At 34.8% G+C, this 25,791-nt stretch overlaps 1 protein-coding gene across 5 annotated transcripts in view; it reads left to right on the top strand.

Annotated features, from left to right (window-relative positions):
- Papss (3'-phosphoadenosine 5'-phosphosulfate synthase) overlaps nucleotides 1-25,791 on the top strand; it is a 202,423-nt gene that overhangs the window by 107,834 nt on the left and 68,798 nt on the right. For 3 of the 5 annotated variants that reach the window (XM_081728854.1, XM_081728852.1, XM_081728853.1), the window contains one exon: nucleotides 18,113-18,139. The exons of the other annotated variants lie outside the window; for them this stretch is intronic. In XM_081728854.1, the coding sequence (XP_081584980.1) occupies nucleotides 18,113-18,139 (27 nt within the window). The remainder of the gene's footprint in view (nucleotides 1-18,112; nucleotides 18,140-25,791) is intronic. 5 annotated transcript variants of the gene reach the window in all.

The following is a 25,791-nucleotide window of genomic DNA, read 5'->3' as shown; positions in this document are numbered from 1 at the left end:
ATGCTTGTGCGTAGAAAGAGGAAGGCCGACGATATATCAAGAAGCCAGACGACTGGGAACGAGGATCCGAAAAACACGACTTGTCGGGTGTTTGCGAGCTGCAGTGGATAATGTCACCCAAAGGTGGTGAAAAGACGGGGAAACCAGCTCCAAATAACATGACATAGCATGGGTCAGGGCCATATGATATTAAAAACGTCGGACGTTGTAAACTGTCGAGGTTGGTAATAGCTATTAAGGTGCAGACAGTGGCACAATTAACAGTGCATAAAGGATGAGTATGTCTGAATACACAGTTCACCATACAGTTAGATTTGGGACTCCGCAGCCGAGATCCCGCGCGTGCATCAATGTTAACCGCACAACATCGTCTGTTAGGACCGGAGTTCGCACGTGTCCATCGGAATTGGACCGCTGAGCAATGACACAACGCTACATGGTCCGATGAACCACGATACTTGCTTCATCGTATCGATAACCGGGTCAGAATCCGTCGTCTTTCAGGAGAGCAACTCCTCGAGACGTGCACATTAGGATGACAACAGGCCAGTGGTGGCTTCATTATGATTTGGTGAACCTTCACGTAGACATTTATGAGGCCAGTAGTACTTATTGAGGGACACCATGACATTTACTAGCGTGGGCAGGTCATTCCTGGTCATGTACACCCATTCATTTCCGCCATGTTTCCAGCTGGTAATGTTATTTTTAAGCAGGACAACACTCCTTGTCGCAAGGCAAACTTTGTGCTGCATTGGTTCGAGGAACACAGTAGTGAATTTCAATTGCTGCAATGGCCCCACACTCACCCGATCTTAACACAGTAACGCAGTTGAACACCTTTGGGATGTAATTAAATTTGAGATTCGAGCTTATCACCCCCTCCGCGGAATTTACAGGAAGTGAGTGACATGTTTGTGCCTGGTGCGTCTTGTCTCCAGTCATCTATCAAGGCCTCATTGTTTCAATGTCAAACCGCATTGCTAGTGTCCCATGAGCCAAAGGTGGACATACCGGAAGTTAAGTAGGTAGTTGTAATGTTCTGGCTGGTGATTGTATTTGGATTAAGTTTTTACTACCGACTGAAAATGTGAACTAAAGAAATGGTGCAGATGGAAATGGAATTTTAATAAGTAACATTTTTGTGGCCTCAAGACAAACGCTAGAGTAGCTGAAACCTAAGTGGGCGAGATGTATGCTTAATTTCTTTTCAGTTTAAGTTATGGCATTTTGTAATGCGTTCATTTTTTTCCCCAAGCTTTAACAGTTGGACACAGTCTTTAAGAGTATTTTCTCGTGGATATGAAAGCACAATTGAATTACAATTAGCCTACCACAATTATTTTAGAGATAAGAATATATGGTAAGTCCATGATTGTAAGAGAGAGAGAGAATATAAAAATGAATGTAGTATAACGTCAATATTGAAAATTGTCTTTTTTGATGATGATGACGGATATTTTATGACGTGAACGTGATAATGTGCATTTTAAAGAGTGATACCATGAGTTATACGACAAAACATGAATGCCGTACACTCATACGATTATCTAAAGTAGCACGCTTTTTGTCATCATATCTGTTAACGCTACAGTAAGAAAAAAGAATCAAGGTTACTAACCAGCTGTGGTATATCTGTTGCTAGTTTGCATTCCATTCAATCTCACTTTTGAAGTGTAAATGACGGTGCTTTAGATGTGAATGAGGATAAGCTAATCAAGAGATTAAATAAAAAGAGCAGGAGATAATAGCAGCTACACTCAGTACACCAAATACACCTAAACTATACGTAAACTCTAAGTGACATCTTCATGGCGAACTTTAGAATTTTCTTTCATTAATTACAGGTAGAAATTCTACAGTATATACCATTGTCAAATTTTGAACAAATAAATAGTGTAGTTTCTCTGAATACAGATTGATACCTTTGTTTAATCTTAAAGGGTATTCATATAATTTTCAATTTATTGTATCATTTTAGACTTCCAGCGTATACTTTGTATAAGAAAGAAAAGCCTTAGGGCGTTTATGTCAGTGCGTGTGCGGACAAGTATCAGAGCAAAAACGACGAGAGACAATGAGAAACTGTTTTTTGGAGTCGATTTAGCGTCCCATGGATAGGTTCCATCTCCCTCTTCACCCTCTGTTCAAGCCGAAAATGGTAAAAATCCATTACGAATGAGATTAAATTTCTTGTTTAACGTCTTATGGTTATGCTCTTCAGGCTAAAGGAATGGATGATTGATATAGATAAGTGATCAAAGAGTTAGCGGAATGAAAAAGCAGGAGAAATGGAAATATCTAAAAGAAAAAAAAATCTCATTGATACAATATTGTCCACCATAAACTTGCTTCTCTGGGATTGAATCAGAGACCCCCTAAAACCAGAGGTGAGCGCTGTACTACCGAGCTACCGCCCCAAATATTCCTATAGCTATCGGTTTCAATATGGAACTCCATACAGCGAAATCATTAAGAGAGAATGATAAATGGCTTTCTGATACAGATTCAGCGTCTGAAGAACTAGTTTCATCTTGACCTTTATGCCTCCATTCAAACCAGAAATGATGAAAATTTACCATTGCTTATTTCTATAGTGAAAAAGTCCTCTTGAACTTTCTATAATCGGACAGTTTTGGACCTACAAGGTACCGAAAGTGTGGGCAAATGCATTTTGGACGCCAATATTGCGAAGACTATCCAACACATAGAGCACGGGGGGGGGGGGGAATAGTCATACCTGCTCTATTGAAATATGCATGTGGCAGAATCCTACAATGCACGCGCAAGGGATTCCCCAAAGGATCATAGGGATTCTCGGATAATCTGCGAATGTAAGCTTGATCTAAATGGATATGAATCGATAGGGTTCCAACTCGATAACAATAATTCGTGTGTATTTAGTCGATATCTTAAACAAATACAAAATGGCGGACACTTGCATGCCCGTTGTGTATGGTTACATAATCATATACGGATGATGGATGATGACCAACAGTGACGTTCTGAGTATTAAGAGTAGTAGATTTGTAACTGAAGATCTAGGAAGATATCTGCAGAGTTGGTAGAGCACAATGCATGAAACAGGGTGATTCATAAGTATGGAAACGGAACACATTGTAAGTAATAAAAATGAGCACAACTTTCAGAGGAACAAATTCTATCTTATTCCTTTATTGCAGCCTGTATTTATTGATGGTACTACTTCAAGTATTAAATTCGCGTAGTGTAAAACGAAAATAATAATAATAAAAATATTATTATTATTATTATTATTATTATTATTATTATTATTATTATTATTATTGTTGTTGTTGTTATTGCCAATATTGGAGGTGTCACTATTCATCTCAGCCATCCCGAAAACAAATATTGGTCATTAGTAATATGGATTAGACCTAAAATTGGCCATTTTCTATTATATTTACATGGCACTACTCAATTTTTGCATAACCTTTGCTGCCTCATTTTAATCAATTTAAATTGTAATATTTATGGGAGGCTTAAAGTTGATAGTCATGCCAAGTGTTATTTTAATTGGTTCAGTACCGTAGTTATTGCGTGATGCAATTAGACAAAGTCGCGTTTGCTTTCCAGTCTTTATAGAGAGTGTTTGCGGTATGTTAAATGGCTTTTTAAGCACTGGCCTGAAAGTATAGAAGACTACAGGACAATATTGAGGAAAAAGTGTGAAATAATACGAAACATGAAAAGTGAATTTTAACATAATAATATCAAAGTTAATCTTCGAAACTTAAATGGACAATCTTTTGCTGTGACTCCCCCTTCTTACTTCGTTCCCATTAGTTACGTCATTCTCTTTGAATATCTGTTTTATATAACGCAGTTAAGTCTTATACTGTGAACGCATTGATTCTGAATTTAGTTTACGATTTCTTGTAATGTTGCAATTCATGAGCAAAATAAGTAAAATATAAAGTATAATAATGTTATTAACTCGTTACAATCAGTATAATGTCAGTTCGAGGATCATGTGCTTAAAGATAAGCTATAAGTTACTTTATATGTCAATGTCAGAAAGTGTATGAATAAAAAATGTGGCTATCTTTTGAATGTAACATTATTCCAGTATCTCATTGGTTCGTTTTATCTTATCAGTTAGATGTTGAAAGTATGTAATTTTGAGAAAATACACAACTGTTAAAGATTAATATCGCGTTTCCCATAAGCGCCCGATTCTATTCTATAGTGAAATATAAGGAGCTTTCGTTATCTGCATGAATTACATAATTACGTTACACTTCTGGTTTAGTCCAAAGTCTAGATGTGTTTGTGTGATTATGTGTAATGGTGTCAAGAAAGTACATTGTATAGTACATAATACATATCTCACTCTTTCGTATTTTATTAACCGACTTTTAAAAAAGAGGTTCTCAATTTATTTTTAACATTAGTTTCTTATGTATAAAGTATTTCAGAAACTAATAATTAAATAATCATTTTTATGAAGTCCAATTCTTGCAACGCCCATTGAGGAAAAATATATCCTAAAAGATGCTGCAACCAGATGATCAACAAAGTAAGGTTGGTTGCACATAACCAAGGGGTTTAGAATCTTTAGTAGCCAACTTTAACACTGTTTTGTGATGAATATTTAAGTCAGTGGCGATGTTACGACTGCTTACATGACAATCTTGCCCAGCTTTTGTCAGGATATCATGCACTTTACCTGTGTTTAATCTCCCACTGCGTGAAGTGTCTTGGAGCCCAAAATTTCTAGAACGAAATCGACTAAAACATGTTTTTGGCTGTTGCTTTTGATAATTTATTGTTAATAAAAAGCACACATTTCTTCATGGGCCTACACAGCAATTGCAGCTTTATCGAAATAAAATTGCAAAATGTAGCACAGTTTTGCAGAAGGTTCACTTATCTTAATGGCACAGTACCTTACTGCAGATTCACAGAATTCCAATATTTCTTACGCGTCTACTAGCCTGAACATTTAGCTGTCAAATGACGTTATGCCAGACCCGCTGCGACTCGCCTTGCGATTTGGGACGGTAACGCCATCTCGTTCGTAAAAGGCCAACTATTTTTTACACTACGTGGTATTTTGATACGGTTTTCACTAATGTAATGAGTTTCCCAATGAAATTTCTTGCCTATAATAATAAAAAATCAATAATGTGATAATTATTACGCCACGCATGTTTCGTTTGGAGATTCATTTTATAGGAAATTAGAGTCCTACTTTTAGTTTAGGTATCTAACTAAACTACTAGAGTAACAAGGAAATGAAAAAACGATAACTTAAAAATAACTGACTTAAAACACACTAAAAAGTAGGAAAAAAAATAAAGTACGTATATAAACTGACTTCAAAATGCAAATAAATGCACTAAAATGCAAAAATAATAAAAGCTCTAAGAAACAGACAATAATGATAATCAAATGCTTAAAAACTGAAAATAATTTATCACGGTTATCTATAATAAAAAGTTTTTGTAGTCGGGTCAGACGAAAACATACTGATGCCTCATAAAATTGCAATCGAAATAATTTTATAATAGGCGTTAATTTGTTCGGCTTGGCCGACTTCAGAATTTTTTTTATAGATAATAGAAATAAATTATTTTCTGCGTTTAAGCGCTTTATTATTATCATCTGTCTTTTGTTTTTTAAGTCGGTTCATTTTTTGAAAAGTCTTTATGTTAAGGAAAAACATATGCTACCAAACTGTGAAGAATATTAAAAAATGCAATCTTCGCTAAGCTCACCCCACATTTTAAAATTTTAGTGAATAATTTAAAGGCAGTGAAGGATATCAAACATGTAAAAACAGCCTAATAGTACCTACAAAACGATATTAATTAACCAATTAACTCTTTTTCCTGTGGAACCTAAAAGTTCAATGCCGCGTTCACAAAAAACTCTACATTGACTTCTGTCCTTAGTCAAGTGGATCCAGTTTCTACTTCATATTCCTATTTCTGCGAGATCCATCTTAATATTGTCCTCCCAACTGCGCCAAGGTCTTCCTAATAGACGTTTTCCGATTGGATTTCCAGTTAAAACTTTGAAACTGTTCCTATTTTCTTCCATTCTGGCTACATGACGTAACCACCCGTGACCCTGACAATGTTTGGTAAACGATATATCTTATGTAGTTCCTTGTTATGATGTTTTCGCCATTCCCATTCCCGTTTCTCTTGGGTCCAAATATTCGTCTCATGCTCTTGTTCTCAAATACTTTCAGATTGCTTACTTCCCTCACAGTAAGCGATCATGTGTCGCAACCATATAGCACAATAGGCATGAATATCGTTATATAAAAACGATATTATATAATCCAATAATTGTTGTTAAGGCCCTTCGTACGGTGTATTAGTTCGGGTGTCCAACAATTATAATGTCATAATCTGTGGAACCAAATTACTGTTCTATAAGAAAAAGTTTGGAAACTGTTACTAGTTTATTTAAAATTGTTTTGTTTATATACCAGGCTCACTTTCTACATGTTTGGTATTCTTCATTGCCTTTAATTTATTCACTAAAATTTTAAAGAGTAGGGGCGAGCATAGCGAAGAGTCTTAATTACTTGAATGTTGTTTAAGCACTAAGGAAGTACTGAACGGGATGAAAGTATAGATTCAATCTTGCTTTGTTCTTATAGATTTCAGGTTGTAAGGTCTTCTTTTCTTTTTCCTTCTTTTTGGTCAATCAGACAGGTTTATGTCAAAATTAATGGCAAGGGCAAACTTGCTACAAAGACGGTTAATTCATTTTTGTTAGTATTTTCTAGTTCAGCAAAGAAGGGAATGGCCTATAAAATGACCGTAAATATTTTCTTTCCCTAATCCACATCAACTACTGTTTCTTGGATGTATCGAAGTGACATAAGTTCCAACATTGGATAGAAATTTAGAGTCTTCAAAATTCCAGGAAAACGCAATCATGTTATGAGACTCCTGATAGTTAAAATACACAGAAAATACAATAAATTGAAACTATTTTATGCAGCATATGCACTAGTTGGTAAATTTTATTTCGAAAATGGTCCGACTGACTACAGTAGCACGATTAAACTGGATAATATCAAGAAGTAAATACGAAAATAGAAATAAAATTTCTCAGTTCTACGTCCCACGGTTATACCGGCTGGGCTAAAGGAGACGATAATGATGAGAAGTGAATGCAATGGTGGAATGAATAAAGTGGGAGGAAGCGGGAGAACCCCGAGAAAAAACCACGAGTACGGTGTTTATCTACCACAAAGCCCACTTGACGCGAGCTTGGATCGAACCAGGGGACCCCATGAGCCACAGGTAAGCGCTCTACCACTGAGTCACCGTGCTTCCTTACGAAAATAGAATTGTGTTGATAATGTAAGTGCATTAGATGCAGGTAAATACAGTAGTTGACCCAATTAAATTAATCAGTTTATTGAAGTACTACTAGGAAACATTTAACAAGGAGCACTCTTAGATACATTTCAATTTGAATGAGACATTTTATGAAGTGTTTACAAAATGTCTGTTTTACGGAAACTAACATATGTTGTTATTTGTGAGTGTGCTAACGTAATTATATCCTTCACTGAATTCATATTTGAAATGCAATGTTGACAGTTTGATAGTCTTTTATGGAAAATTAAGTAACAGCTCTCTCTATTTTTCTTCCTTCTTCCTTTCTCTTCATGCGAAAGACATAATACGGAAATTTTTGTCCCAGTAGATGTTCAATTTTGCTAGAATTTAATAAACTAGACTTTGCTTAAAACGTGGTGATGAAGTCAACATGCGTAAATAGAATATCCTCGGAAGACATTTTAAGATAGAAAAACAATTTTATATAAATCACATATAGCAACAGTACGTCATTAAAGTGTGATCTGCCCGTTTGATTTCATATTTTCAAATGAAACGTTCGAAAATTACTTTTCGTTTATTTTTGCATTTTGTGATTTTATTCCTCGTATTGTTTTGTTTAATTTAGTATTACTTCTTTGTTATGAAAAAATATTTATATTCTCATTCTATATGTTTTATCACAGAGAAACGCTTAGATAAGTAAAAAAATAAGTACAATACCTTGTTTCTGAGAGTAAAACAGATGAATTATATTTACGTTAATTTCAATGGGAAAAATAATTTCGAATAGCTTTATGGAACGAATTAAGTATATATCAGGCAAGTGCTGAAACGAAAAGTGAGTTATTGTTGTTGTTTTTTTTTTCTTTCTTGTGTATTATTCTTTACAAAAATTTTGAAAAGAAAATTTGATTTAATTCTTGTAACAAGCTGACAAACTTACCACAACTATTGTTTATATTGAAACAAGAAACAGAGCTCCCTCGTGGCTAAGCGGTTAACGTACGCGTCTTTTGAATGGGAGCCCCGGTTCCATTCCCATTGGGAGCTCATGTTCGGATCCCATGTTAAACTGTAGGCACACGCTTTATATAGCCTCGCTGCTGAACGGGACGCTAAAATCAAATCAAATCAAATTGAAGCAAGAAGAAAGTTTATTTTGCAAGATGCATAGTCAGGAACTATGAGTTTTTCGAGATAATGTATTATTTGGCCTTCACAATTTTAATCTTTCCATAGCTTCGTAGTTAGACAACTTACAACAAAATATATTATAAACTTCGTTGATGTGAGGAACATGTGTATGAAATGTGTAGGTTTCTTCCCGTGATATTCCGTACATATTTTAGTTGTAATTAAATATTTTTTGTAAACAAAATAGAGCAGTTTAATAAGAAACTATTCTCCAGGACATTTCCGTCAACTTGTTTAATTTGAATTTTCCTTTTTCCCCATCGTATACCAACCGCAGTTATTTCATGGCAAAATTCTTAACAAATTGTAACATTGCTAACAGACGATAACCAGTTATGAGCAGCATTTATTTTTCATTTTCCAATGGTCTCCAGCGATCTTGCACAATTAACCAAGTTAGTTAGAGCATAGAGGCCAGGCTTCGTTAATTACGAGTACTTCGTATGTTGGTCCTTTGCATTTCGTAAATATACTATATTTGCATTAATCCTCCTATTCGATGTATAGTTATTTCCACGTATATATATAAATGACATACATACATATTGTTACTTCCATCTTTTCTGTGATTGAAACGTTTCTCATAAATAAAGCAGAAGAATCACACTTTTACGCACTTTTTCTGTCTTTATATTTTTCATCCACGGTTATACGTTAGACTCGGCTGGTATGGCTTTCTCTTTCATTACTTTGTTGAAAATTTATAACTTGCTTTCTTGCTCACATCCTTCAAACAAAGAATTTTTAAAGAGGAAGTCACGCTGGCTCAGTGGTCGAATGCTCACTTTTGATGTGGAAAGTCTCTTGATCAATCACGAGCCATATGACTGTGTTGCTTAACGTCGTGCCCGTTGGTTTTCTTCGGGTACTCTCATTTCACTAATTCTTCCATCAGTATTCACTTGCATGGATCATTGCTTTGGATACAGAGCGTAAGCGTCGGTCTTTAAACCAAAAATTTCATAACTTTTCTGACAGACTGTTCGATGTCAAGCCAAACTACGTAAGCTAGAAACTCGAAATTTGGAGAGCACGCAGGATTTGTAACGCAAGGAAGGATTATCGAAAATGCGACACGAGAGGGTGGGTAAGAGATTGCAATTATTACTATTGTAAGATATTCATATCTCGGAATCTCCTCAGATTAGATGCATGAAATTCTAATTTTCCTTTAAAATAATTGAATATGTGTTTCAACGTTTTTGGATACTTGACGTAGAAGAAAAGAAATGGGATGAAGGTGGTTCATACGAGGTCGAAGTGTTCGAATGTCGTGCGAGACTTCGAGTTCACACGAATTGTACAAATACATGTAGGATTGTATGTGGGGGAATATATATAATAAAGTACTTTCAGGTAAAATTTGAGGAGGGTCTGAGAAGTTAGCAGACTACCAATGAAAATGTGAAGTTAGATTTTAAAACTTGATGTTATTCTTCAAATTTAAAACTTGCTGTTATTATTCAACATAATCACTCTTAGGACTAATACTGTTATTCCAGCTATGCTCCAGTGTCATTTTCCTGTCCCTATAGTGGTTCTCCGTTAGTCAAAATATTCCTCTACAGCTGCTGTCGCCGTCTGATTCGAAGAAATATGTTGACCAGCGAGAACTGTTTTGAGTTTTGGCAATAGATAGAAGTCAGAGGAACTAAATCTGAATAAGTAGGACGGATGTTATTCATAATGTAGATCTTCTGATTTTTGCTGTTGCAGAAACACTCTTGTCGACAGATGCATTTTCTTGCTGGGAAATTATTTTATTTTCTATAAACGTAGTCTTTTCTGTCATGAACTGTTTTTTCTAGTTTTGTTAGTAGATTGGAGTAATAGCCTAGCAGAAGATAATCATTGAATAAAGCATTTTGCATCCCAAGACACCGCTGCCATGAACTTTCCTGTAGAACTGATCTTGCCTTCTTTTGAGCTGAACATCAGATTTCCTTCTGTACTGCTTAGATTGCTGTTCAGATTCTGGTGTGTAATTGTGAATCCATGTTTTGTGCACAGTGAGCAATCAACGCAGAAAACCAGCTTTGCTTTTACTTAAAGCGGTCCGAACACTGTTGTCAAATTCTCATCCGAATGCGCATATAATCTGTCATAAGCAGACGCAGCGTGCGCATTTTTTTTTTCCGTTCAAAGTATGTTCTATCTGTTCTTTCAAGATGCCTTCAGCCTGTGCAGTTTCACGCTCTTTTAATACCCTGGCCATTTAATACTATATCGTACACGTGTTTGGTGATTTCTAGTGTTGTTGCACTTTTTAGACTTGTTCACATGGGTCATCTTCAAAACTTTTACTTCTGTATTTAAATTCTGATGCTCATTTATTAATTGTTGAAAGCAAAGAAGCATCCCTATATAGTTTGATAAATTTTACATGCATTTTTCCTTTTGTTTGTTTGTTTGTGTGTCAGTGTGTGTGTTAAGCCACGTTTGACAAAAAACTTGATCACAGTACGATACTGAACCAAACGGAAGACATCACAAATGCTTCACAGCTGGCTGATAGAAACTACTTAATCAAACGTCTTACAATTATAGAAACTACTTAATCAAGGGTCTTACAATTTCACAATGATGATTAAGAAAATTTTTACCAATTCTGAAAAAGAAAAAAGCCGCTAGTGCTGCCGTCGATGGGCGAGAACGAGAACTTTTCAAATTACCTTCGTAATTTACAATAGGAATGAGTTTTTTGTTTACGACAAAATAACAATAACGAAAACTAAGGTTTATACTCATAGTTTAAGGGAAGTCTTTCATCTGTGTATTATTTCATGTCATGTTGCGTTAACTTCAGTTGGGTTAATTGTTAATTGAGGTAACAGGTGTTGGGCTCTTATCTAAACATGTTTTTCAGAACCAATTTAAGGAATCATTGTGCACTTTTATAGGGCAGTATATTATCGAAAAGTCAACAACTTATTTGATAAAGCGACGGATGTTTTGCTGATAATTTTACGTCCATAGTCATAAGTTTATTTTGTGTAGATAGACATTTTTTTTTGTAATCATTTAAAAATGTCCACATAATTATATACCGATACTTCACTGTTTTAATTATACTCCAATAAAATTTAAACTTCCTGACGTTACAGTCCGTAATGGGCTGTGGCCAGATTGCTTTTAGTTGATCGGTATCAGATTAGCACTTGAGTTTTATCACGCTATCTATTTAGAGCTGGCTGTTTAGATCGAAATTCGTATGTCTTATTTTATTATTATTGTTATTTTGATTCTGTTTGTCCAAGATACTGGATGAGCTTTGAAAATTTTATCCCCACTTACATGTTAGAGTGGTTTAAGTTGTATAGATATATAAGTAATGACAACCCATTTGTCAGTCTAATGTAGAATGGAATGGCGAATGAAAAAATGATAGAACACGATTAGCCAATCAAGATGTCCGAAACAGTTTTCAGACACCCCCATTATGGCTAGTGTGTTATTACTAATATAACTTATATTTACTTTGTCTCTAAGTAATCCGCGCTAACTGGTTGAATACATGGAAGAACTATCTAACCTAATATATAACATTAATTATTACTTTCGTAATTGTTATTAACCTTTTATTGTATAGAAAAAATATTTCTTATTAAAATAGATGCGAAGAAACCTGAATTGTTTACATATTAAATTTATGAATAATATACTTGGGCTATTCAAGAAAGAAAAGTAAATGCACAATATGCTTGGGGTATTCAAGAAAGATTGAAACTGGCGTTTTTTTTTTTTTTCCACAAAAATTTATTATTCTAGTTCTGAATTAGCATGATCTTTTTCGAAGTACTGCCCACCTATTTCAGTGCACTTAATGTTTCTTCCTGTTTTCAAACACGTCACGTAAGCTATTCTTGGTGGTGCCTTTAGGAATCGCCTTACACCTCTTTAAGGGGCTCTGCACACACATCGACAAAACTGTCGGTCGTAAAATAACAAATTTCACCAGACTTCTATAAAGTAAGACGTGATTCTCATGAGTTACATCAGGGTTGCCAGGCAGTCTTTTCTTAAAGTGGCACAGGTGTTTTCTCTTTTGCTAGAGTGAAAGCCCACTGTTAATCACTTGAACGTCATTTTAAGAGGGGTGTCATTTGGAGAGTGCAGTGGCAATTGCCCCCGTGAGTTTAAGGAACACACACACACACACTTTAAAAAAAAAATCTATATTGATATGCTAAGGAAATCTTGGAAACTCTTTGTCAGCAGAGAATCTTGCTCCCATGTGAAAATCTGAAATGACGCAGCTGATTTCAAGATAGCATAATAATTATGAATAAAAATTTAAACTATAAACAAGATGACATGTTTGTTATAATTAACATTACGATAAGGTCAAATCAAAAGTGTCATTTCAGAGTTTGCCACGGGAAAGCAAGATACTCGAACGTGGTAAGAGTTTCGGCTTGCTATTACTATATTAGTATTCAATCGATTAAAAAGTATGGACTTCAAGAACTCAAGGGAAAAAGTTGCTCCCCCTGCCCTGGGTTAAATTCAACCTATTAGATAAATGTAGAATTTTCAGATATTAAAATATACACTTCATAACCACACACAAGCTACTTGGTGGACAGAAACATTTTTAGAATAATAGGTAAATATCTGGAGTAATTATCATCATTATTATTAAGCATCTAAAAATTGTGGTTTAAAATAAGGATTCTCAATCAGGACGGTTAGTAATGGAATTCGAGCCCAAGTCAGGAACGCTAATCAGGGCCATAGACCGATTAAAGCTATTATGAACGGACATGGACATAAATTCACCAAATGTAATTCAAATACTGAAAAAAATTCGTTCTCATTCCCTCAATGGGAGGTTTTCCCTTTCCTTCTATTTCTTCATTCCACCATTTCATTCATTGTCATCTTTAACCTACACGACATAACGTAAAACTGAGAGTTCATGATTGCGATCGAAGACTCTTGTAATCATGGAGATAAACATCATTATAATGACTACTCTTCTAAAATGTTTATGTACATAGCTAGCCCAAGATAGAAGTAGGAAAATGATACGTTTGCTAATTTCGAGCGAAAAAAAAAAAAAAAACCTACCACAATTGTCAGCTTCAAAGGTTAATAAATCTTCCCCTTTGATTCCTATAGTGACCGTCATCTAGAGACGGATAACCAATACAGAAGCAACTGTATTTAAATATCAGTAATATAACTAGTTGTGTGCATATTTTATTATTTCTTTCCAAACTTTGTGTACAAATTTAATATAATAATAATAATAATAATAATAACCCCTCGGAAGTAATGATTAAGCTGCTGTTTTGGCGCGTTTTCAAGTGTATTTCAAAGCATATTACGCATTGGAAGAAAGTTTTTTTTTTTTTTTTTTTTTTTTTTTTTTTTTTTTTCAATTATTATGAGCGATGGCTCTTTGAAGTATACGCTCAGAATGGCTTGCTTGCCTTCCCGGATCTTAGATAAATTACATTCAGTAAGATCAAAATCACCAAGTGTGTCCCAAGTGGTCTCCGCACACCCCTGCGGAAAAAGTTTCTGGAAGATAGCCTAATTTAGGCGATAACGTATACAAATTACTGATGGGCCTATTCTGTAATATATATATCTAATCTATCTAATATAAATAAAATAAATAGTTAGTGTGTTTGTGTGCGGCCTGGGGACCGAGAGTTACCAAATTTGGGTCACGGGTACCTTGATCCAGCCCCAGACCAAGACGAACAGTTTTTTTTTCAAATTTCGAACCAGGAGGGGGGGGCGTTTACCGGGACAAGTAAAGTAGTAGAAAATGACCGATATTAGTGTCGAATTCATAGTTTTCGCGGTCGCTGAAATCAATGGTGTATCTCCGATCGCATTAACTTCCAAATTCACCACATTCGGCTGCGGGCCGGGGTTCACCGGTTGGGGGGGGGGGGGAGTGACACTTCCATTAGCGATGACTTACAAATTCATCTACCGTTGTATGCGAGCTGGGTTCACCTGCGGGAGGAGGTTTACCAAAACATGTAAAAATAATCCAAAATGATCGATATTAGTATTAAATCCATAGTTTTCGCGGTCGCTGAGATGAATGGTGATACTTCCACAGGCGTTGACTTCCAAATACAATCCCCATGCGAAAAATCGATATTTCAGCTAGTGAGTGTTTAAATACTATAAAGTGTCACTATTTCAGGAACCTAAAATCTTTTTATTTTTATTTATTTATTTATTTATTTAATTATTATTATTATTATTTTAAAAGTTTAACGTTATATGATTATGCTCTAAGGCTAAGGGAGACGCCAATGTTGATATTGAACAAGATGATGGAGTGAAGAAAGTGGCATTAAACGGGAAAATTCCGGGAACACACACACACACACAATACAAGGTGTTTGTCCACCACATAACTCACTTGACGCAAATTGGATTGAACCATGACTCCGCGCACCAGACATAAAGATTTTACCATCGAGCCACAACCTCCTCAAACCTAAAAGCTCTTTTCCTTATAGGCTAAAAATCGGTGTCCTATGAATCACATATGTACAATATGTAGACTGTGTTGTGCTTTGATATATTAAAAAATCTGATTTATGGTAATAATGTTACCTGACAGTCTCATCTATGTCAGATTTTTATATTTTTGTGGCTTATTACAGTAATCTCTCTGCAACATAATTATTATATAGACATTCTTTATTGTGTATTAACATTATCAACTTATATCCACTTTGGTGACTGTTGCCGTCTCGTATTCAGATTACTTAGGCCTAAGCATGAAAGGTTTGAATTATCTTCGTCAGTATAGATGTAAATATGTGGCCCAGTTTCTGGTGTTGTCACGTCATTCGGGCAGTGCCAAAACACAGAAGAATGTTTCGTCTTTTATCCCATGCCATACCTGGCTTTCGATCAAGCAGGATAAAAGTATTGCTAAAATCAAATGTTTAATATTCATAATATTTTATAGTTATATAGATAGTTAATTTCTTACGTGCTTTTAAGTGTAGTACTATGACAAGGGCATCATTGTAGGTAGCAATTACTACCCTCTGGAGTTTGAGGTGTATATATACTTCCAATTAATACTTACATCCATCTCCTTTTAATACTTAAGTTAAAAATCCTTTTAATGCAAGTAGTTTTCCAATTGTCTCTAATGTTGAATAGAAACCAGAAATGCGCACCAATCGCCATTGTGGAAACCCCATGCTTTGAAGGTACGTGTGTTAGCTATAGTAAAATAAGTTACTATTTTTTCAGATGTTTAAACTCAATGAATAAATCATTATTACAAACATTTTCTTAAAAATCGAACAAACAGTTTTTTTCTTATATACTACTTTATTGCTTTCAAGTCTAAAAAACGGAATCTCTAATATATCAAACAATTCTTTCCGAATGTCTATTCTGTTTAATAGAAATATTAATATATATTTGATATACTATATTAGTATATACTATATTTGTATTAGTAGATATATTTGAATATTTGTATACATTTCGAGTCCTCATTATTGGTTGACACAAGCATCACTTATTAGTGTAGCAATAGCAATCGACTCAACAGTGCTGTATTCGTCGAGTAATGCTAATGGCTCCAAGTTAATCTGCAATTTTGCCACATTGTGAAATTTTGATTCCCCATAGCGGCTGAAAGAGGTCCCGGAGGGTATACCACCATATAACACTTTTGCTTTATTTTTTTCCTGTAGAATAGTGCTTTGTGGTCCGTGAGTGTCATTTTTAGAACACGCGATATACATATAATCTTCTGAATAAAATTACAATACAGTTGTTACTTCATGATAAGTTAGCTCGGTTAAATTAAAGAAAATGGTTTTTCTTTTATCAATCATACCAGGGTCAAATATCAATGAAAATCCGACATTATCTTATTATGTATGGAAATTGTCAGATCCGCTAACATTGATTTCGTTCTTTCTTAGCAAATACTCACCCACTCGCGAACATAAAACTTTCTTCTACACGGTGGTAAATGTGATTGTTGGTGACCGACAGAATTGCATGCGGCTGTGTGTAGATGTACTAATTCAGAATCATTAAAACAAATTTTGCTGGCGCTAAAATGTCAGTGGTGACGGCCTGTGTGAATAGCTCCTGACATTGTCTTGGAGTTCTTGAAGTGTTGGTCACGTAATTTGTTTTTCAGTATTGAGAAGATTAAAAAAGTCGCACGGGACAAGGCATGGCTGTGGGGTGATGTGGTACACAACTTATGTTTCAATTTGTCAAATATCCCGTCATAATGCCTCGTTCATTCCGATTAGGTTCTGGTTTTTCTTGGTAGTATTTTTCCTGAGATTTCCTGAGAACCAACTTCTGCTTCTATTCTGTAACTGTAGTATGTGGTAGAACTTATATTGCTAGATCATACTCTTGTAAGTAAAGTTGGTGATTGATCATCAATATTTTCCCAGACGATGGAACACCCTCTTTTCTCTCAGTGTTCGAAATTACTTGATTTCCATACAATCCTGCTGTTTTTGCCCTTCGGGTCATAATAATATGATGTCGGGTCGGTATATAGGGACATCTCTTCACTAATGATAACTGAATACATGAATGGATCTCTGCCGTCCGTGAGACGGCAGTTAAAGCCGGTAGGCGCACAGTAGTAGTAGATGTTCATAATAACTCCATCTGTTAACGTTGATCCTAGAAAAGTCTCATCATCAGCAATTTGTGTTTATTGCCCCTGGTAACAAGTGAACTGTGTTTATTTCTGTTCATGTACGCAGATTGTATTGATGCTGGTACAGGGGTTAGTATCAAAAACTACCAGCGTTAATTGCCGTAAAAGAATCGATGTGGCCATAGCGTCTGAAAGAGACTCCGGACAGTATACCATTAATATAGCATTTTTGAATTATTTCTCCAATAGGTATTTAAGAATCATTAGTCTGTAGCGTCCTTTTTTAAAAAAATTGAAATAGCTCGATATATTCGGTAGCAAATGAGAATGGGTCACCTATAAAAGTGGCAACGGCAAGCGCTATATTAACATGTATATATAATATATTGATCTTCTGTCGTATATATACATAATATATGCGTCCGCACACCTTCCAGCTAACATGTCATAATTAAAATCAGTTTAATGCATTGGTGCAAGGTGTCAACACATAGTGAACTTTTTTTTTTTTTAATTTCACCAAATAGCCACGGCCTACCCTATAAGTGGCCAACTTAAGGGGTAATTATAACATTTAACAATTCCTACATAATTCTACAGATATGTGATCAACTTAACTGCAGTAAATAATAATCGTTAAATCGAAAGGGAGTCGTTGCCAGTTTTATGTAATTGATCAGAGTTGTTTTATAAAAACGCATTACCTAAGAGTGATTTTTTTGTATTACATATTCGATATTCAGGGATATATATATATATATATATATATATATATATATATATATATATATATATATATATATATATATAATCAAAATAAAATATAGAGTGGCTATCTTCAATATATATCGTATGTTTATATGTATGTATTACACACTACTTGTGCTTCAATCTCTGTTCTAATCAATTACTTCTAATAATCAAGAATGTATTCTTATTTTTCTTTTAGGATCTCATTACTTCTCCGTCTACTTGGGTAAGACGAGTTACTGACTATATCATTTTTTCAATTTGTAGTGCACTTTTTAATGCATGCTTTTTTTGACAGTCATTTTCTATTAACTTTGCATGTTCATCACTAATGTTCTTTGGTTATTAATTTTTGTGTATTTATTTGCCCGTAGTTGTTATTTGCTAATCATATTTTTTTTTTTTTTTAATCACAGCTTAGTTGAAGAGTACCATTGCTACTATTAGAGTACTTCTTTACGCACTATTTGCTCGAGGAGTGTTCGAATTCGTTTTAAGAGTGAATCTCAATTTCTTACCATAATTATCTATAATATATTTATATTCAAAATAACGTTTAATTAGTTAAGGAACTCCAATTCCTAGAAGAATAAAGGATAGTAATTTGTTTCTTTTGCATAATAAAAAACAGTTTCGTAACACAAGGAAACTAGTAGTTCAAATCTTTGGATTTGTAGGCATTATGCCAAGCAATGATCAACATTTGCACGTGCATGAACGCAACTTCCTTGTGAACATTTGCCTTCGGTAATGTTGATTTGGTGGCTGTATTCTTTATGATTACGGGCAAATTGTGACTCCGAAATATATTTCATTATTTCATTCATAGGTTGACTTACCCATAGTTTTTATTGTCAAAATATCTGTGAGTGCCATTTATTACATACCCATATTCAAAGCATTTATTTAATGTTTAAATCTTAATTTATTTGATATTTAAACTAAAATAAAGTTGCTGGAACTGCGGCCCATGTCAGATGGCACGTGCTCGTATGGGTGATACGTGTTCAGTATATCAGCTACCAGCGTTATGATTCTTAACTACATATTAATTCAAGTATCATTCTAATTGCCTATGAGGCACTTTTATTGGTAATTAATAGTACTTATATCAAAAATAGTTGATTAAGTAGGTGGTGATTCGAGTCTATGACTTACATTCGTGTAAGCACTTGCCTTGAACTACCTAGGTAGGAATGAGCGATCCCATTATTGCGACTGTCAATATATGCATGCTAAAAAAAGTCCTTGTGCTAGTGTAATCCAAATATGAGTTTTTAATGTGCTTCATAACAGGAGTAGATAAACTAATACGAATCATAAGTGATTGAACCTGGACTATAATCTGGATATTCCAGCACACCCAACAAAATTGTCACAAAAAAAAGTTTCCTAAGATGCATGTAACCAGGCACTATCTTCTGTAATGAATGTCAATTAGTATAATTCCTTCCAACAGTTTTCCAGTTAAGACACTGGATCTCGTTTCACTAGATACCTGACATTATTAAGTGCTCCGCTAGGTAAAATTACCAACACAACCCTCTATTGCGCTTGCTGCTTCCTTGGTTGCGTGATAATATACCTACGAAATGTATTCGTGAATTTTTGTATATTGTCTCTGACATCCTAGACTTCTGGACTGTTCCGAAATATGTCCAATTGATGTTAGACCAATCCGTCTACTCATGCCAATAGTGCATCATCCTACAAGTTAGTTAAATGATTCGAATGACATTTGTCTTATAACCGAATCTAGGTTTATTTTGACAGTTATACTAAACGTACATCTGTTAAGTAAACTTACTACTTATGTTATTTACTATCTTAAGCTGTGTGAACTTTTACTTTGAGTTAATAGTAAATTTTTGTAGTGATATACTGTAATGTTGCTATACTGCATTACCTCGGAAACGGAGACAAAATTCGAACACACCTCGATAACATTAATTAATCTGCATGTTGTTTGATTTTCTTTGGAAACTTAGGAATAATATTTTTGCATGTTATATGAATTGAATACCTGTAGTTTGTAATGTATTTATAAATGATGAATTATTACTAGGTGTAGTGTGTCATTCTGCTATTATCTTCAAGCACAAAGAACTAAAAAGGTAAGGAAAGAGCCACTTTAAGTTCTGATTCAATATTGAAGCATGCTTAAGTATTTAATCTGTTCCTTAAATGCAAACTTGCTACTAGCACGTAAATTATAACTTGAAGAGGAAAATATTTCTAAAGGATGTAATTTCAAGAAATTTCAGAAACTATATTAAACTTTCTAAAATCAGTAGACTTCCGGAGTAAAGACTACTTCAGATCAAAGAGTATGAGATACAATGTTAAATTCCTAAAAATTTGTTGTAAAAGTAGTTATCTCAGTCGATATTAATTGATTGCTTAGTTTTGTGGAATCGTAAATGGAAAACGACACTGCTGTTGCGTACAATGGTAGCAGTCATTTCTGGCCTCATCTTCATAAGTTGGTGTACTTATGGTTAGTTACGTAGATACCAATAGACTGAAATATTGTGACGTCACATCCTTTTCGTTGCCATGGTGATCGCCATTTTATTTTCTATACAAACACGAGCGAAGGCTGAGAAATAACGCATAAATGGTGATATGTTATGTATTTGATTGTAAGCATTAATGTAATTGAGCTGAAATGGAACAAGCAATATCCTAGAATTCTTTACTAAAGATTTTCGATATTCTGTAGGCAACATAAAATTCTTAATCGTAAACTTAAAATTACTAAGACAAAATAAATTATCAAATATGATTCGATCAGAACACTCAATTGTAATATTACATGATACAGACAAATCAACAAGATCTTTACACAAGGTTTGTTCCCCTTCTGTGCAATACATCGAGGCATTTATATTAACAAATAATGGATACAAACGTACCTCAACTTCAGTTCTTCATGTTTGCCTCCACTCTGCCTTTTAAATATTTAAATTCACCATCATACATTACGGAAGACACGTAATTTGATTCAAAAGCATTTTGCCTTTTTCCACCAACTTTACTTCGTTCTCAAAGTATTTAAAAATTCTAAATAATTTCACAGCCATTGTTTACTCAACACCTCATTTACACACTCACGTTTGTATAGAAAACAAAATGGCGATCACCATAGTAACGGAGAGGAAATGACGTCACCACTATTCCAGTCTATCCTTTACATATTTACAGTAAAGGAGGGACGAAGCAGAGTGGAGGGCCTTAAATTTCTGATTTCATCTAAGTAGGTAACAAACAAGTAGTCAGTTTCATAAGTTGAGGCCAGACCTAATGAAATTGCCCATCTTTGGTATGATACTACAAAAATATGCCGCTGTATAAGATCCACTACTCGCTGAAAGGTTTTGGGATGATCCTGTGACAGAAATTACAACACAACTGTGATAGTCTCCCTAGAATATGATTCACATTGTTTCTTTAATACTCTTAAATTTTGAAAGACTTTTCACTTAATCAGCATGTCTTGATTAAACACTTCTTGTGTTTTACTACTTACACGCCTTTTGAAAAAGTAGTGTAACATGTAACAATTATCTTATTACTTAGAGCCAAAGTGAAAATCTGGTGCTTTTGGTGTGTTTACAAAGTTGAAAGTAATTTGTAAGTCTACTCCAGATTGCAGAAGAGAGGTAATTTTCTTAATTTCTGTCATATTTAAATAATTGACAGAAGAGCGTAGGTTTCTCTAAACCAGTTGCACATTACGCATTAATCGCATTTAATTACTTGAAGTTTCTAATATAGTCAGGCTTCACTGAAAACATCGTAAGTCGCGAAGTGGGTAGGATATTTTTATATGAAGTCAGGTAGAGCGTATATTTAGAGATCCAGTTCCAGCATTCACCTTTATAAGACTGGAGGGATAAACAGGATTCGAACACACGACAACGAATCGAGAATGTTTACTTTTCACTTATGGTCGCTGATTATTTTATTATCTTTGACGTATTTCTAATGTATAGTTTTTAAAATTCGGGTAGTGCGTACTATGAAACTTTAAAAAATTAGTAATAGATTAAGTACCGTAAACGCGGGCTACTTGAGCCCAGATTTTGAAACTTCTAACATAAATTTATGTAAATTTTGCACAACAGTTTTTTCTGTAACATAATGACCTTATATTTTGAAACTACAGTTTATTGTGGATAGGTTAACGTACAATTGGCAATGTTTGTGAAGTAGAAAATATTTTATATTTGTGTTTTTTTTTTATCTGGGCTCAAGTTAATCTTACGGTTAGGTTACTTGAACCCAAACTGTAAGTCTAATAGATACCACCATTTAAAGGCAGTTTGGGAGCAAATAGGTTGATGATTATTAATTAACATAACTTCTGTACACCCACAGACATCCAAACGTTGATTTCAGTGATAAATATGAATTTTAAAAAGTGATGTTGAACACAATTTTGTGCGAGACATTGTACAAACATTAGTAGGCATATAACAGTGTTTACAGTCCAGTTAAAGTAAAGAATCCTCTCTTGATTAGTTTTAGGCTTCTATTTTTATTACCACATCTTCACATTTATACACTAAGTCATCCTGGTCTTTGGGCCACCTCCAAGCCTTTAGTGTAGGCTCTATGCAGTCGACTCGAACAACTTCTGCTTCTATAGCGAGGACGACTCCTGAATATTCCTTCCCGTTCTATTTTACCAGAACAAAATTGCCTATTTCGAGGTCGTCTTTCGTTAGAGGTGCCATAATTGGTGCTGATTTGGCTTCTGTCTGGCCACACAATTCATTGTCAAGTGTCCTACATGTTCCTCATCAAGGTTGTCGATGCTGAAGTGTCTGTCACCTCCTGATTTCAAGCTGAATGCTTCATCTTCTGATGGAGGAGCCTTTCAATGCCTGCTTTCGTTTTCGAATGGTGGACTTAGTTGTTCTTGAAGACACTCTCCTTTTTTGGACTTTTTCCTGGTGTTTGCTGTTGGGTTCAAGTATCCCGCGTTTGCAGATAATGTATACCAGTTGTACTTAACCACAAATTGCTCAATTAATGAATTATTTAGGACATGATCAGTCCTCAATTGGTTTTGATACTAAACTAAATATGAAATGTGTGCATTTATCTATAGTTTTAGACTATTCCTAATATCTGTCCAGACGGAAGTATGCAGCGTGAGATCCACAACAAACTTTGGTGTAGATCGTATAACCAGTCCTGCCACTAGCTGTGGCTTACAAACCTTCCTAGACCCCCACACGGGTCTGCCTAGTACTGTTGCCTACCAGCCAAGCACTGAACTACGTAGTTCTACTGATGTTGAGAGTCCACAGAGAACCAAATAACATTTTTCCGTTTTAGGCTCAAGTTAACCTACAGGGCTCAAGTAGCCCGCGTTTACGGTAATGCTTTAAAAATAACTAATACTACATTGCTTTCAGATACTATACGCTCATATTCCTATGCAGCAAACATGGTCGTGTATTACTCGTCCCTTAGAAGCTTTTCTTGCAGCTTACCTAATATAACATGTTATCTTTGGGTTCGTGTTTATAGCTTTAAAAGAAAAGAAAAATTGTGCAAATCTATACATTTTTAATACCAAGATAGTAGAGAGGAGGCACAAGTTCAGCGCCATATTATTATTATTATTATTATTATTATTATTATTATTATTATTATTATTATTATTATTATTATTATTATTATTATTATTATTATTATTATAGTTTAGTGAATCTCACTTTTTATTAGATAGATACGAATTAAATGTCCGCTTTGACGTCTGGTTGGTTCACCTCTTCAACACACAGGGATGGACTAACGTCACACACCTAACGTTAAAAGTTTAGTACATGTTCATTGAATAGGCTGGGGTACCCAAACAGTCAGGAGGCAATGTGTTGTTGAACATGGTCGTATGAAATTGCACTAAAGAGAAGACACAAATCCTAGTGATTTTTCTTTACGAACTCATACTACGGCATTATACACAGCAAGCCGAGAAAAAAGAAGAAAAAAAACATTAATAGGTCATTTGGGTCAGGAATGGTGAATGAACGCACCATTTACCGTTCGTTTGTCAAACTTCGTTCTGGTTACGTAGTATTGCAAAATGAGTCCCGTGGTCACCAGCGAACATTACGTTCGGATGAGTTCCTCAGAAACACTATGCAAACAGTTTCGGAAAAGTGTTCGTGTCAGTGCAGAGGAGTTAGACATAACACCATACCACTATCGTTCGACAACCCCACGAAATTGGTAAGGTGATAAAGTTAGACTCATTGGACCTACATGATTTGACACTGACCAACCGTCTGGAGCTGTGCAGTTCTCGGAGTGTAAGGAGTAACAGGGAAAGTTTCCTGCATCAGACTGTCGCTTCAGATGGAAAATAGTTCGACTGTGAGAATCGTAAACGGTCATGTCAATGGATGGTTCTTTATCTACAGAAGAAATTGCTGTTGTGGTGGTCTATAGTGTCATCCATTATGTTTTTTTTTCTCAGACAAGGTAAAAATATCAGTGCAGATCGTTGTCCGCAAGTATCTAGCAATGATCAACAAACTTGGTGTCCTTATGATGGCCAAGAATGCTCGTCCAGAGGACGAGGACGGTGCATCATCTCCATGAGTTTCAGAATGAAACTTTTTTTTTTTTTTTTTTTTTTACGCACGTATTCCTTTGATTTCTCTCACTGACCATCACCTCTACATGCATCTCGAGTACTTGGTATTCGATGCAACGTTGAGGACTTCTCTGCACCGCAGACACTAGACTTCTTTCGCCCCGGAATTCAATCGTTGACTGAGCGATGACAAAACGGGCTGCAGACGGTGAATATTTTGATTAATTAGGTATTGTATTTTTTTAAATCTTACGAAATGACGTACCTGGACGGACATTTCATTCGCATCAATCTAATAAAAACAAATCTTTCAGGGCCCTCTCCAATTTAAGTATTTGATAAGTTCGAAGGTCTTCCTACTAATCTCGCCTTGACATAATATCTTCCCTTCTTAATGCATTACCAAAGTAGAGATTATATTGTAGTTCTTGCTATTTATGTATTTTGTTCTGATCTCTCTCCTCGTGTAACTATTACGTAAGTGAGAGCACCCAGTATGTTCTTTCAAGTAATAACACAATGTAAACAATACTGCTTAGTTTTCCGTTTTATATGAACTTTTTGTTGGTTCTGATTCGATACACGTGTGTGCAAAGTTCAGATCTCGCTAAAGTATCAAAGCTAGATAAAGTAGATGCATTATGTTTAAAGTACAAATGGTAAGTATTTTGCGAGCTGCTGTCACTGTGATCTGCAAATACAAAATTCGAAAAGTGATTATGAATGTAATGAAATACAGATAATCAAAATATAAAATAAAAATTTTGTCTACAGCATACAGTATCAGCATCTTCCATAAGCGATTTAGCAAAGCAACTTCTTTAGCGAGGGTTCTGAATATCTATTACTGAAAGCGTAAAGCGAATTACTGTAAAATAATTGAAATAAACTACGTAGGAGTATGACAATTACTAAATTGCAGGTAATCAAATCCAACTTCATTCAACCTCTCATGGGAAGATTATTTATTTATTTATATTATTTTTATTTTATTTATTGCTTTTTTGATGAAGAAATAATAATATAAGGATGAATTCTTTTAGGTCAAAATTGGGAATATATTTATTCTTATTTGAAAATAACGTTATAAAACCACATATGCACCAGTTTGTTCGATGACCTACTGTCACTTTCCTAGCAACATCATAATCCCGTCATTATAAAATTTCGTTGTTTCTCGTCAAAAAATTGTGACATATGGTTTTCATGGACCTCTTTTGAAACTAACTTAACACCATTAAGCGAATTTCGTAGAGACTGAAACA

This window comes from Thermobia domestica, chromosome 10 (genome assembly GCF_964235325.1).
Source record: "Thermobia domestica chromosome 10, izTheDome1.hap1.1, whole genome shotgun sequence".
NCBI lineage: Eukaryota > Metazoa > Arthropoda > Insecta > Zygentoma > Lepismatidae > Thermobia > Thermobia domestica.
Note: the sequence above shows the minus strand (reverse complement) of the source record. Positions and strands in the feature narration are given on the sequence as shown.